The 15,936-nt window shown below is 32.1% G+C and overlaps 4 protein-coding genes across 4 annotated transcripts in view; 3 read left to right on the top strand and 1 right to left on the bottom strand.

Annotated features, from left to right (window-relative positions):
• The window catches only part of LOC104714051 (probable transcriptional regulatory protein At2g25830), a 3,495-nt gene extending 2,746 nt beyond the window's left edge, over positions 1-749 (top strand). Inside the window, exons 5-6 of the mRNA XM_010431288.1 lie at positions 13-133; positions 413-749. Of these exons, the coding sequence (XP_010429590.1) occupies positions 13-133; positions 413-505 (214 nt within the window). The 3' untranslated portion in view covers positions 506-749. The remainder of the gene's footprint in view (positions 1-12; positions 134-412) is intronic.
• LOC104714050 (ethylene-responsive transcription factor ERF042-like) lies at positions 6,521-7,387 on the top strand. Its single transcript, XM_010431287.2, has one exon. It carries the CDS (start codon positions 6,680-6,682, stop codon positions 7,334-7,336), a length of 657 nt encoding a protein of 218 aa, XP_010429589.1. The 5' UTR covers positions 6,521-6,679; the 3' UTR covers positions 7,337-7,387.
• Positions 9,628-11,161, bottom strand: LOC104714049 (aquaporin TIP4-1). The gene is made up of 3 exons (XM_010431286.2): positions 10,950-11,161; positions 10,551-10,789; positions 9,628-10,159 (listed from the first exon to the last, which is right to left on the bottom strand). The coding sequence occupies exons 1-3, from the start codon at positions 11,074-11,076 to the stop codon at positions 9,773-9,775; spliced, it is 753 nt and encodes a 250-aa protein (XP_010429588.1). The 5' UTR covers positions 11,077-11,161; the 3' UTR covers positions 9,628-9,772.
• On the top strand, positions 13,481-15,619 carry LOC104714048 (patatin-like protein 2). Its single transcript, XM_010431285.2, has 6 exons — positions 13,481-13,731; positions 13,814-14,182; positions 14,282-14,443; positions 14,682-14,984; positions 15,072-15,244; positions 15,398-15,619. Exons 1-6 carry the CDS (start codon positions 13,594-13,596, stop codon positions 15,474-15,476), a joined length of 1,224 nt encoding a protein of 407 aa, XP_010429587.1. The 5' UTR covers positions 13,481-13,593; the 3' UTR covers positions 15,477-15,619.

The raw sequence follows: 15,936 nt of genomic DNA, 5'->3' as shown, positions 1-15,936 counted from the left end.
CTATCTGTTCAGGTACTACAAAATTGTAACTTCATCTGAGAACTACTCAACGATACTATCAAAGCTACGTGATGAAGGAGTGAACTTCGAGCCTGACAATGGCTCTGAACTGCTTCCTCTGACAACAGTTGAGGTAGTGAATTTCCGCTCTGGACTGTAGCCTCTGTGCCGTACCATTTCCGTCATGTCTAATACTACTTGGCGATTCTAATCTTGCTGTTGTCAACATATAGTTATCCTCTTTTAACTTGTTAAATACGTTATAGATTGCATATGCTACATAACCAAAGTTGGAAGTGGCAATGCCCCCTTATGACCTCTTCTTGTTCTTGGTGGCTCTGATTACTGGATATCTATCTCAAATAGATACACTTACATAGAGATTACTTGGGATTGTTGTTGGTTGTTACAGGTCGATGATGAAGCCATGGAATTGAACAAAGAGCTTATGCAGAAACTACTAGAACTTGATGACGTTGATGCTGTTTATATCGACCAAAAATAAAAAGAATATATGTTACAGGAAGCTCCACTTCAAGATTGGCTAATTTGAAGCTCACACAATCTCTGAACTGGTTTTGCTGAACATATATTCTGAAGAAGGAAATGATGGTTTTGGTACACACTTACATTTTACTTTTTCTAGTATCCAATCCGAAGCCATAAAATCAAAACTGTAATACCTTACAAATCCCTAATAAGTTTTTTTTTTCTCAACCAAGGACTGTTTATATATTTTATTTATAATCCTTATGACGTAGCACTAACTAGCTAATTACTGGATGTACTTTTATGTATAAACTAACTAATTAGCAGTGTTCTAAATGGTGGGCGCTTTGCTCGTATATGCGCCGCCTATTCTCTATTCGGTAACGTATCGAATACATCCTATACAGCTTATTATGCGTTTTCTTATAAAGCGGGCGCCTCGGCACCGCATAGTCCGCGTATACAACACCACCGAGACGTCGTCTGTGTGTTTTCTTAAGTGGACAAAAACTTAGTTTCTTAATACTTAATGAAAAACCCTAAATACAATCCCAACTATTATTGATATCTCTCTGGCTATAGCTCGTTTTTATAGCTCGTTAAATTCTATTGCTCTTCTCTGTTATTCGGTATTCCTCGTAGGTTTATCTCTCTACTCTGATTGACCTTCTTCTTAACGTAAGCGGCTTCATGGTCACTTTCGTGTATCGTAGTGTTTGTGGTACAGTTCTTTCTTTAATATTATACTATACTAGTAATAGTTTGTTGATGCCTCTGTTCATACCTTTTGTTTATTGTTCGTGGCTATTCCTTGTGAAGTGTTTATATAACATCGATTGTTGGAGTAACAATCATGTTTTGTTGTCATGGTTTGATTATTTAATTATTTTTGTATTATTTTTTCAGTAAAAATTGGAGAGGATTATCATCATAATTCAACTGCTATGAGCTATAACTGAATGAATCTGCATAAATAATTGCTTTAAGAATATAACTATTTTATAATTTACATATTACATATATATATATATAACTATTTAGTATATATAAATATCCGCCTAGACTCCGCCTAAACACCCGCGTATACAACTAGGCGCTAGGCATTCGTCTATCGCATAGAGAGCGCCTAGCGCATTTTAGAACACTGCTAATTAGGCTATACATCCAAATTATAGGCTTATAGCCTAATGCAAGCTGCTGAGGAGCTCAGAGATAAAGTTCACATAGCATCATCCCCTCTACTGACTCACTACATTATTCTAAAATTTATTTTTGGGAATTCGGTTTATTGAAATAATATTTAACGTAAAACTAATCGAGTGTGTATGATTGGGTACAGTATCAGTTTGGATTGAGATTTTTGTCATATACAGTCCTAGTTTTCCAAAAAATCTTTAGTTTGATATTTGTTTCTTTTTTCTTTTTTACTTTTGATTTTGTATGGGTTCACATTCATTTTTTTGGGAATATATAAAAAATGAATTCATTAAATCATTGTGACTTGTGAGATACTTCAAGAAAACAAATCAGTTCCCAAATCAGTTCCCAAAAAAAGGATCATAATTTAATCGTGGAAAACTGTTTTTGGTTGAAAGTGATATATGGTGGGAAAATGGGCGAATATTTTTTTCTACCAATTTCTGACCATTTTTGTCGTAGAAAATGTTTTTGATGGATTTTCCATGACTTGAAAAAAAAACTGACATAAACAAAAATGATTTTTTATGTCATTGCTTTTGAGTACTCATTTTTTATGTCATTGCTTCTGAAGTTCTGAGTACTCTTTTATAGTTTTTACTTATTCATAAATTCATTGTATAATAAAACTATACGATGTCATTAGATCAAATAATTTTTCGACCATTTTGGTGGGACAAAAATTCGATACTCGTTATCGGGAAAAAAAAAATCTAAATAGTTTTGTTAGCTCATATTAAATATAAAATCGACTTAGCTAATGAAGATTTGAATGCGAATGAGAGAATATGAGCATTTGAATACGACCATTCAACAACGGTTAATGTGGTTACGTCGTATATACTGAAAACAAAGGAAGAAGTAAAATAAAAATACAAAGACCGGGTCCACTATAATTGTGTACCACTAGCTATAATGTGGTTGTGTCGTATACAACCATAAATTCTAATTTGTTATTTTGTTCCACTTTTCTTATCTTGTAAATCGAAATTAGAACCATGTATGAACTCTCTAATAAAAATGAAAAAAAAAAAAAACACGAATTAAATAAAAAGAAATAATAATATTAAGCATCCTAATACTTCGAATAACCACGGAAGATAAATTTGACCACCAGTCTTTCATGCAACCTTTACTGCATATATTTTGTTTATGCAGATTAACGACTATAAATGTAACGTACGGTACATGAACGTTGGAAATTCATAAGTCGGCAATGCGCATTTCGTCATGAGTGGACATGCAAGAATAACGTACTGACAGTACTATATTTGGCGTTTAGTCCGAAACACGTTGATCCATTCCTTTTTTTCTGTTACATTCATTGACAAGGAAATCGTAAGAGGAGAGTTTCACCATGTTTTTTTTATGTGTTTTTTTGTTTGGACAGTCGTGTCGGTGATAAATTTATATCATGTAATGTAATCTTTATAATTTTCTTATATAGAGTTAATTGGAAAAAGAAAAAGCATAATCCTGTTTGTATATATATATATATATATATATATATATATATATATCAAACTGGTTTCACAAATCTGTTGGTCACAAACTTAATACCTATCTATAATTTGAAAAACCTTTATGATAATATGAGAAGCATTTTCAAAAAATTGATTTTGTTATTTATTTCATTGAAGAATTTTTTCTTAAGTTATTTGTGAAGAGAAAATTTTAGAACTAAGTGTGATTGAGCATAAATTTTCTTTTTTACGCTAAGTGCAATATTTTGAGAATTGATTTTTATTGTTCAGTGAATTATCAGAAAAAAACCATGGAAAATATCATATGATAACTTTAGGGTAGGTAACAATTTTTAAAAACCGATAGTCTGAAGAAAGTAATATATATACGGTAACGGTTGGAGCGTTACAAGCGGCATCATAGCCGAAGCCATAAAAATCTGGAGTGAAGTGAGATCATATTGTCAAGTGACTATCTAGTTCGCAATAAGAATGTTGCAATATGTTAGTGGTCTGTATATAACATTTCTAAAATTTTGAAAAATATAGTGGTGCATGAGAAGAAACTAATAATTTATTCTGGCTACTTATATCATCAAAATACACTTCTTTTTTAATTATTTAAAAAAAACTCTAAAGTTAAGCGTGCTAGGGTAATTTTAGATAAATTATTTCTGTTACCTTTTGAGTAATAACCAAATTTTGCGTGAAAAATCGTGTAGTGATTTGTAAGATGGATAACAAACTTTGAAAATATCCTAAACAAATCAGTTGTAGATTCAAGTGTGATAATACCGTCGGAGTAACGATTTGGTAGGGGCTTTTATAAACTTCTAAAATCGAGAAATATGGTGGTGCATAAGAATTCATTTAAAGAGTTTATTTGGATAACATATATAATCAAAATATATTTATATTTTCATTTACTTATTCAGAGAGAATTTTGCAGCTAAATGTTTTTATTTGAGCTGGAGCTATATCATGACGGATAGTTTACTAAAAATTGATTTATGTTACCTTGTGATTAGAATAAAATTCAGAAAAATAGCATGTGATGATGTAGGCTAATACCAATATTTAAAAGCCTCGCAAAATAACGAATCAGCTGTCAAACAATCGTGGAGCCACGAACCAAGGATGGGCGTGAAGGCCACGGACAATGACGGTCAGGTTAGATCCTAATTATTAGGTTATACGTTTTGTAGTAATAATGTCTAACATATCTTTTTGTTTATTGTGACAGAAATAATTTTCTTAATAGACTTAGATGATAGCATTCCTACAAATCAAACAATCGGAGAAACAAATGAAAAATCTTTGATCACTAAACAATTTGTATGTTGAAGTTTATGATTACATTTAATTTGTGACTCATACTTGCCATCTAATTTACACGTTAGTTAATCAATTATTTTCGCTTTCGACATCTCAATGCACCACAACCATCTGTTTGGATGATTGATGTGGACGGACGAAATTTTTAATTTTAGTGGTTAAAACTACAGTTTAAGACTGCGCGTTTGATGGTCTGAAATTTATAAATTATAATTTCAAAAGTTTCAGATACGTTAAATGAATACTGATTTTATAATTTGTAAAGCGTTAAGATCATTTGATAAATATTCAATTATTGTTATTTAATGTGAATAGCCAAAATTGAATTTAACATATTTTATTTTAAGATTTTTTTTCTTGTTATCTGTCAATTGTTATTGTTATGATGCATATTTTGTAGTATACTTTGTTTTTTCTTTTTTTTAGGCGGAGGATTTAATTTGAGCCCCATTCGAAAGCCATTGACCACTTTGATAGATACATCATACATACATACATACTTTTTTTTCTTAATATGTTAGACCTCTCTGGGATATTGCTATCTTATAAATTATTGTGCTTTTAATCCAAAATCGAGCCCAAACCCTAGTTAATTGCACATAATTTTTGTAACATCCATTTTGAATTAGCATATTTTATTTTGGGGATTTTAATTTATTTATCATATACTACTCAGTTGTTAATGTTATGATGCATAATTTTTCTGAGAAATACCATCAAATAGCACTTATAGCACACACTCCACAAAGTTTCAGAAATAACATTAATTAATACAATTAAAATATTTTTATTATATTTTAGCTGCGTATTTTACATTTAATATATAGTTTTTAGGGGTAGGGTTTGTCTTTACAATTTAAAATTTAATTTTGTAAGTCTAATTTTGAAAATCGTGCTGTTTTACTAACTTTAGAGATAATATGCTAAATTTGAAAATAAAATTTATTTTTAGTGCTATTTGTGAGAATTGTCCAAAATGTTTTTAGTATTTTTTTTTTTTTTTCTTTTTTGGCTTTTTAGGGGTAGGATTTGAGCCCCATTATAGACTCTTGACCACAACCTACCAATTAAATAGTTAGTAAAGGACTGAAAATGACGATAAAGAAAAACGTAGCGCAGTAGAGGGGACACGCTCATGAGTAAGATAATCCGACCAATTATACAATTTGAAATGCGCCTTAATTAGCAAGTCTTTATCTTCTCTTTTCTCTTATTTTCCAAACTTAGAAAAAAGCTTACAATAATAATAATGCACACGAATTTAAAACTTGATTCATGCATACGTACGTAATAAGTTGCCTTTTACAAATTTAGCAAACCAGTGGCAGTAATAAACCCAACGAGGCAACGACTATTCCTTTAACATTCAATTGACAACTTTTTTTGTTAAACTAGTAGTTTATTAATCATAGCAAAACGAAGTTGTTTATACAGCTGTTCGGGAATTAACACAACAATTGGTACCTTCTCTTGAGGTCAGTTTCATGCCAATTATGGCGTTGATAGATAAGTTGCAGAAATATCTCTCTCAAAATGTCGTGCTGAGCTTGAGGAGGAAACAAACACTAGCTAGCTAGCCATGGAGTACTTAAGAAAAAAGATTCCATTTCCCGGGGAAAGACAAAACAGAGATCAAAGTGTCACTCGTTGTAAACAAATTGCATACATACAAATTAATCGACATTTAAGAAAGAAACAAAAAAAAAATCTGATTCGTAATATTTGTAGAGGGAAAAACATTTGCTCGAAAATTATTTAGCATTGATCTTTTTATATACATAAATTTATTTAAAAGTTTTTAAATTGATGGAACGAAAATTGAGGCTTTTTATCGTTAATTTCCATTTTCAAACATTATATCACAAAGTTCATTAGAATTTGACCTCTATGACCTCTATCACAAAGTTCATTAGAATTTGACCACAATACCCCATAGTGCCCACAATGCCCACAGTGTCTCTCTTACACGACCCACAGACACACACTATATATAGTATTGAAGTCATTGGAAAGAAGAAACATAAACATGACTCGTTTATATCAACCATTCAAACAAAAACTTTACTATCTTACACCGACACCCAAAATTGTCTCAATCCTTTTTGCCTAGCAACTAATTCTTATTCTACATTTTGGTACTCAATTTGTCGAACATTTTTGACATCAAAACGAGAGAGAGAGAGAGATAGAGAGCAATGAGTGAGTCTCATGGTTCCGACACAGAATGTTCCTCCACCAAGAAGGGAAAAAAGGAGAAAGCCAAAGAAACAGTGGTATATCGTGGTGCCCGCATGAGAAGCTGGGGGAAATGGGTCTCGGAGATCCGAGAGCCTCGTAAGAAATCAAGAATCTGGCTCGGGACATTCCCCACAGCGGAGATGGCAGCACGTGCCCACGATGTTGCGGCATTAAGTATCAAAGGAACATCTGCAATCCTCAACTTCCCCGAGCTCGCGGAGTTTTTGCCACGACCCATCTCGCTCAGTCCACAGGACATCCAGGCCGCGGCCGCTGAAGCCGCTCTTATGGATTTCAAAACTGTACCATTCAATATCGAAGATAAGACCACGTCGTCCCAAACTAGGTGTGAGACTGAGAAGATTGAAAAGGGATTGCCCTCATCCTCTTCCTCGTCCTCGTCTTCTATGCTCTCGGAAGAGCTAGGAGAAATCGTGGAGTTGCCAAGTCTTGACAACAATGTACAAAACGATTTTGGGCTGTTCGACTCGTTGGAGGGGTTGGTGTCGATGCCCCCATGGTTAGATGCTACCAAAGATGATTTTACGTACGGAGATGATTCGGTACTGTTGGACCCACTTCTCCAAGAAAGCTTTCTGTGGAATTACGAATAAAGGACTTTTTTTGGAAATAAATGCACATTTTTGTTTCTCCTTTCTTTTACATGCAGTTCCTTATTTTTTTTACCATATATATATATATATATATATATCTTTTAGTTTATATGCAAACTATACGTGTATAATTTTTTTTCGTTAATAAGCAATGATTTGGTTTTGGGTACATAGAGGATTTATGTAAATAACAATGAGCGTGATATTTATTTTAAATTATCTTGCATTAACAAGAAAAACCTGTTATTATGCTAGTGTGTTCAGTGTTCACTGTTTGATACTGAGTAATGTAATGTATAATTCAGAGTAGATGCTCTGCTTTTCGCTATTAGTCAAGATATCCTCTGTTTTTTTTTTTTTTTTTTTTTNTGGCACAGGGTATCTCTCGTTTTCCAAGCTATTTTAAACATTGCAATTGAGTTTCAGTAATGAAAATTCACAGTTTTACAAAAAAAAAATACTAATAGAAAAAGAAAATTTGCTTTATCTTTCTATTTTCCGATCATTCTTGTTGTGATTGTAAATAATTTGGTTTTTTCCTTTTTGTTAGTGATGTGATCATTTAAGAGTATTCTTATACGGTATGAATAACTTTTTAGTAGTGTATAATCATTTAAGAGTATTTGCATCAAGAAGTAATTGTTGTCAACATAGATGGAACATTCATCATTGGAAATGGTATGCATGAATCATGTTCTAAAATAAAACCCAATCACGTCGACAAGGAAATGTACTTAAATGTTGGGCATGGTATTAATAAATCTTTTAATAAAAAAACTAGGTACTAACCCTTCCGCGGGCTGAGCTTTTTTTTTGATGAAAATTTGTAATAATTTATTTTGTTATTATGTTATTTATAATAGTTTGTGATTAAAAATTTGTTTGCTTATACTAAAACTTTTGTATTTTAAAAATGTTTATTGAAAACCTGTCAATAAAACATTTGCAGGTAGTAAATAAAATTGTTTAAATCTTTATCAATTAAACGCAATTCTTGCTATAGTTGTGAAATGTGAAGTAAGTAAAAATATATAACTGACATGTAAAAGGAGCAACTAAATATAGCTAGTGAATGTTCTTAAAAATCTCTTTGAAAACAACATTCATTGTTTTCTTCTGTGGCTTCCTTTTCTTGTCTATAATAAGCACTTTCAAGCATTGAATATATTTTAAATCTCAACATCGTTTTATTTTTCTAAAGAACGGTGGCTAAAAGAAAAATATAATTTTTTAAAATAGATAAGATACTATAGCTATATCCTTTATCTTTTATTTATTAATTTTTAAAATTAAGCTGTTAAACGAAACTGTTATATATTTTATTCGATTAGATTTTTGATAAAAATTTTAACCCGTGCTGGAAAAGTTTTTTGATAAAATTTGTGGTTATATAGATTTTATTCGATTAGATTTATAAAATCTTAGCTGTTAATTTTTTTTTAATTATGAATTAGTTTTGATTCTAATAGATTTTTTTTTTACTTTTCTACAATTTATTTTGTTTTATGTGTCCCCAATTTTCTTTTTTAATTAATTATATTTTTTTATTTAATTAATTAAACTTAATTAAGTTTTTCTAATGGCAATTGAATGTAATTTTTTACACATTTTAAGGTTAGTTTCATATTTGTACTTCCTAATTAATATAGTAGGATAAAATGAAAACGGTTCGGTTTACAATTGAAAATTATTCAAAGAAATACACATCAACAAATCTATAACGAGTTGTCACACAATTATATATATATATATATATATATATATATATATATACATACAAGGGCGTAATACAAATAAAAATNAAATGTGTTGGGCTATACTTATCGTAACTGATAATCATATTTCCAAAAATTTATAGGATGATTTTTATTTTCAAAATATATAAAATAAACCTTTACAAATAAATATTATTATTGTTAATTCTTACGTAAACATGTACAATACATTCGGGAAGTCCATAACTTGCTGCATGGGTATAAGGCAGAGTGGCACATGACCCTTGTGTTATATATTTGGCATAAATGAAGAAGAGAAAGAGAATGAAATATAATGTGTCTGCATAGCCAAAAGGCCGCGATTGCGTTTTGGTATGATGAGTTTGAAAGAAGATGTTCGGATTAGGATTATGGAGTACCTTCAGGTTTATGGGATGTCATGAATAGATGATCTTCTTTAATTTAAAGATCATTGTGAGAGACAGAAATAGGTTCCACCATTACAAAGACGGTCACTGTGGTTGTAATGGCTTTTGGAAATGATTTTATATGCTTACTTATCTTTATATAATCGGAAAGACTCAATTATTTGAATAGATATATTAAGGTTAAAAACTTAATATAAATACGTCTAAAAGGACAAAAAGAAGAGGATTTGCGAGATCAAATAAAACATCTTAAGGTCTGTCTGTGACGTGCATAGCACAGATCCAAACACATTTTAATTATTCATCAATGGTTGCTCGTCGTCAGCAACTGGAACATGTGGACGGTCGATGAGGACATTCTCGTAGATGAAACCGGCGAGTCCACCACCAATCAACGGTCCAACCCAATATACCCAATGGTCAGTCCAGTTTCCAGAGACCAAAGCGGGACCAAAAGACCGGGCGGGGTTCATGGAAGCGCCAGAAAAGGCGCCGCCCGCAAGGATGTTGGCTCCGACGACAAATCCTGTGAGAAGTGGACCCAACCCATCGAGAGATCCCTTCTTGGGATCCACCATAGTTGCGTAGACAGTGAAGAGAAGTGAAAATGTTAAGATGATCTCCCAGATAATCCCTTGAGTGTAACTAACTCCACTTGCTAATGTGTGAACCGGAGTTGCCTAAACACAAAGCGTTATAGTGTAATGTCAAACCACATGATAAATCGAACATGCCGGAATATATCGTCATTTTTGAAGTGTATATAATTAATCAAAAGTTTTAACAAATCTGATTAGATAAAGATATATAAAATGTATTGCATTCTGAGCCAATGAAAAAAATTTGTAAAGATTACGTATATTAAAACTTGTGTATTATTGAATGAGAAAAAAGTTATATAAGGAAAAATAAAACAAAGGCAAGCAATTGAAAGTTGACTAGATCACGAAACCAAAAGAATCTTGTGAAAGTTGTTATGGGATCATAATTTTTGGCTTTACTTTTAATAGCGTTAAAAGTTGTTGATACTAACAAAAAATTAAGTTTGGTATATTAAATTAGATACCGTACCATTCCTCCGGTGAGGTAACTGAGGAGGAAACATGCTGCGGAGGAGGCCAACAACTGATCAATCCAATAGAGGAATGCACGGAAGACGCTGATGTGGCCACCCAAAAGTAGGCCAAGGGTGACGGAAGGGTTGAGGTGACCACCGGAGATATGACCCGCAGATATCATTACTCCTACAACCAATGCATGAGCCACCGCGACCGCGAAAAGTCCCACCAATGTGTTTCCGACTAAACTGTCTAAATGATGAATACAATAAAAATGTTGTAAATATATTGAAAGTGCATCACGGTTTCAAGAACCAATTTAAGGGACTTTTGGTTTGTTAGAACTGTAGAAAACCAAAATATTAGCATGGCAATATCAAACTGTAACCAAAGAGCATGGATGTTAATTTACCGGTGGTCATGGCGGATCCGACGCCGGCGAAGACAAAGAGAAAGGTGGTGATGAATTCAACAATGAGAGCTTTAATACAGTCCGGCTCAACCGCCTCGTTATGGCTCCCTAAATCGATCTTCTTCATGGCTTTGGAATGAGTTTAAAAGTTTTAAACCAAAGAAATATTGCTGGATGGTTTTTGGTGATGATGTGCGTAATATATAAGAGCTACTTATAATGATATTCTTTTTCATTAACAAAGAAAAAAGAGAAGAGAGAGTGAAAAGAAAATGGTAAGGGAGCGCACATGGGATGAAATTATTGTATGATGATGATTGATTTGAGTTAGAAGTTGACTTGTATTATGTTCTTTAGTGGGATCTGAGATTTATTGCTTTCTTAGACATATGATTTTGGAGATTGGGTAATTGACATATGCTGTGTGCTCAGAATAATGTAGAACCAAATGAGGTGCTATGGGTTGGAATCCGTGTAAAACTGTAAATCATTTCCACTAGATTTTAAGTAGGTTATATTTTAATTTACATGCAATCCTGTGCATATGAATCATCATAGGTTTGAACAATCCAAGATACATCATAGAATCAGTAGGGGGTATGAATAAAAAAAAATAAACGTAAAATAGAAGAAAATCAAGTAGCTGCATAAGAGAATTATGTATAACCAGACTTTCTGGACATACATAGAAGAAAATAACAGATGTGTATATAATTGGGTTTGGGGATATAGATATGATTTTTGTAAAACAACTCATTTTATGGGATATATGCTGAGGTGATGGAAACATTGACAATGCAGATCCATGCTCGGTGCTAAAAGGACAGTTAAAGTACAAGATGCTTATCAATACTGTGTGATCAGAATGCATTCAGAATGTTTAGACATGTGTAGAAAAACTTATTTACCATATCGTCCCAAAATTGGTTATAACCAAGTAAATATGCTTGAGGTAAATATTATATACAATCATTTTTTTTAAGATTAATAATTAATTTTATATTTTTATTAATACTGAAGTTTAATGTTTTAAGAAAAAGAGTCATTTTTCTTTTAAAGTTAGTAATTTTATATATTTGTAATTACAGTTTTACAGTATTAATTTACTGTAGAAACTGAATTATATCAATATATCATTTTATCATTCTTTTAGAATTGTATGATATTGTATAATTTACTTATTGCATAATTCGCTTTTAAATTTAAAAACAGATTATCTAGCTCAGTCTTCTAGATCGCTTGATGTAAATTTGACTCAAATAATAATTAATTAATTTGTGGTTGATAAAAAAATTTACGATTCATTTTCTATCGAGTTGTATGTAATTTTGCAACGAATCATAACTTACTACACACCATTTAAGTCTTACAACCAAATGTGTTTTAATACCAAAACCTTACATAAATATATTTATGATTTCCAACACTGTATGCAAAATAAATTTTCACCGACCATAGATAGCGGGTCTGGAATTAGATGACTAAATCAAATTTTGTCGATGATACATTGATACATACAAACTCTTATTAACAAAAATACACTATTTAAATATTGACTAAATCAAATTTAATACGAATAAAGTTTATAAATAAAAATATATTATGTATCTCGCTATTTAAATTTTATATAATACTAAAAAAATTAATATTACTAGAAAAGTAAAGTGTTCGCTCGCGATGAATCACATTCACTGTATATCAACAAATATTCATCTGCGTTACAGCGAATGCTAGTTATTATTGTCTGTAAACTAAGGAAAAACATAGAGTTGATGTACTAATTTTCTTCTTTTGGTCAATGAAAGGTAGGTTGAATGATGGGATAAGTACTGACTGGCGGCTAAAACTCTAAATAATTTAATATTGCCCCAAAAGATATACTTTGTAACTTTCTTTTTGTCACGGCATTGATCTTTTCAAAACTCCAGCGACTCAGCTGTTGTCAACATAATAAATTGAATTCAATTAACTTCTATGACCGAATTGACATGATTTGTTGTTAAATAAAAGATTCACTGTTGAAGTTTTTTTTTTTGGTTTTTGTCAACTGTTGAAGTATATTTTGATGATATATAATAAGATCAGGGGATATTATGTTTTCTCTAATTAACACCTGCGGGTGACTAGAAAGAACGCCCCAGGCGTGTGAACTCCCATGAACCTAATAGTATTTAACTAAAACAAAACTTAGATTTCCTTGAAGAAGTGACATGCATGCCAAGATACCCGATAATTGGGAAGTTATTTTCGTTTGAACAAAAACTTTTTTTGTAGTTATTCTTGATAAATATTTGAAAATTTTCACTGATAAAAAATGGTTGACATGGTCATAATTACGCGGAAGAAGAAAAAATGTCCATGCAATAAAAGTCCATGTAATAAACCAATCAGATCGTACTTCAAAACAAATGGGACGAAGCAATGCAAGGTTAATTTGACGAGTGAATATCGTAATTAAGAATGAAGACATAGTCTAACTTTGTAACAGCCGCCACTTATTTGCTATAAATGCGTCGAGTTTGTTAACCCCTCATAAGTCATAACATCTCAAAACCAAAGTTTCATCTCCTCAAGTACCATACATCGATATCCTATCAACAAAAAGTGACAAATATTCAATATATTCCTTTGCTTTTTCTGCAAGATGCAAATGGATAGCCCGAAATCACCTCTTCAACCTCCGACCTATGGAAACTTAGTGACAATCCTCAGCATCGACGGTGGTGGCATTAGAGGGCTTATCCCTGCAGTCATCCTTGGTTTTCTCGAGTCCGAACTTCAGGTATATTTGTGCTACCTAATTATACATATATATATCATTATTCTTATATTAGTTCTATATATATATATACATGGATGCATAGAAATTGGATGGGGAAGACGCAAGGCTTGCAGACTACTTTGATGTAGTGGCAGGAACAAGCACCGGTGGTCTGGTGACAGCCATGCTCACCGCTCCTAACAAGGAAGGCCGACCCTTGTTTGCAGCCTCTGAGATAAAAGAATTCTATCTTGAGCACTGTCCAAAGATCTTCCCTCAAGATCATTTCCCATTTTCAGCCGCTAAAAACCTTGTGAAATCCTTGACTGGTCCTAAATATGACGGTGAATACCTTCATCAACTTATCCACGCTAAGTTGGGTGATACAAAGTTAAATCAAACGCTTACCAACGTTGTCATTCCAACTTTTGATATCAAGCGTCTTCAACCTACTATCTTTAGTAGTTACGAGGTTTGTTTAGCTTGTTTGTAGTTGTGAAGTTATATTATGGTATATTAACTTAACAAAAACTCTGTGATTAATTATATACCTGACAACGTACTCTTATAGGTGAAAAACAATCCTCTCAAGAATGCAACCCTCGCTGACATTGCTATCTCAACTTCAGCAGCCCCTACTTACTTGCCTGCCCATTTCTTCAGAACTGAAGATTCAACCGGAAACGTTAAAGAATACAATCTTATTGATGGCGGAGTTGCAGCTAACAACCCGGTAAATTTCTAGGGATCGACGAATTTGTGTCACAATAGGTTTCTATACGATGAATAATAACATTTGTTGACTTATGTAGTAAAAAAATAACTGAAATATTATTTTATAACATGAAAACGCAATCATAGGCTATCGTTTATCTTTTTTAGAATGAAAATTTCGTATAATAATGAAAAAAATTGTATAGAGGTTTTGAATAATATATATTTATCATATAATTGTTATATGTCAAGTATAGGCTTTGGTGGCCATTGGGGAGGTAACAAATGAGATCACAAAAGGTAGCAGCGATTTTTTCCCGATCAGACCAAATGATTATGGAAGGTTTCTTGTTCTTTCGCTTGGAACCGGAAACCATAAATGCGAAGAGAAATTCAATGCAAAAGAAGTAGCTGGCTGGGGGCTATTGAGTTGGTTAACACACGATAGCTCTACACCTCTCATTGATGCGTTCACGCAAGCTAGCTCCGACATGGTTGATTTTCATCTATCTGCTGTTTTCCGAGCTCTTCATTCCGAAGCCAACTATATTCGTATCCAGGTATTAAAATCATCAGTTCACTAACCCGTATTTTTTTTTTCTTTGTCACCATAACTTTTAAGATATGTGTTTCAACATATTATATAGGATGACACATTAATTGGAGATGCTGCTTCTGTGGATATCGCTACGGTCGAGAATCTTGACGTTCTTGCCAAGACAGGAGAGGAGCTACTCAAGAAACCTGTTTCTAGAGTCAACCTGGACTCCGGTTCTAACGAAAATGCTTATCAAACAACTAATGGAATGGCTCTTATAAAGTATGTGACATAAATTTTGTATTATTTATTTATTTTTTTTTTTGGTAATTTTTTTTTTCGCAAATTTGTATTATTTGATAGCTTTATTCATTCATATATGTATACGTGATTAAAAAATATTAACTAATAATATTAAAACTTTGGTTGTTGAAGGTTAGCAGGAATACTTTCAAAAGAGAAGAAGATCCGAGACATTCGATCACCTCATGGAAAAGCGCCAATTAAGATGTAAAGAGATCATTATTTTATCTATCGTGTATATTATTGTTCATGATTTGTTTGTTTCACTAATGCACGTCTGGGTTTTATATTAATAAAAAGATTGTGGCTCATTATAGCCATTTGTACAATTGAATGCTAATATTGTTTCGTCTTCTTCAAACATCTTATGTAATGAAAATTATATATATATATATATATATATGTTTCTTTCTCCCAATTAAAAAAACAATATATAATATCCATAGCCGTGCCAAAAGTTACATGGATCTAAAGCAATACTAAAAAAAGGCTTTAATTCAAAACAAAAAATATCAAAACATGAGATTTACAAATTAGATTTAGAAACCAAATATGAAAAATATTTAGTTTTTTTTTTTCAACCAAACAATTAAATAAATTAAAAGGTGATTCCAGAATTGGTTGCCCAATTTGGAGGGAAAGAGTTTACAAAACAAAGTTCAGAAACTAGA

The sequence above is a fragment of the Camelina sativa genome, chromosome 9 (genome assembly GCF_000633955.1).
Source record: "Camelina sativa cultivar DH55 chromosome 9, Cs, whole genome shotgun sequence".
NCBI lineage: Eukaryota > Viridiplantae > Streptophyta > Magnoliopsida > Brassicales > Brassicaceae > Camelina > Camelina sativa.
Note: the sequence above shows the minus strand (reverse complement) of the source record. Positions and strands in the feature narration are given on the sequence as shown.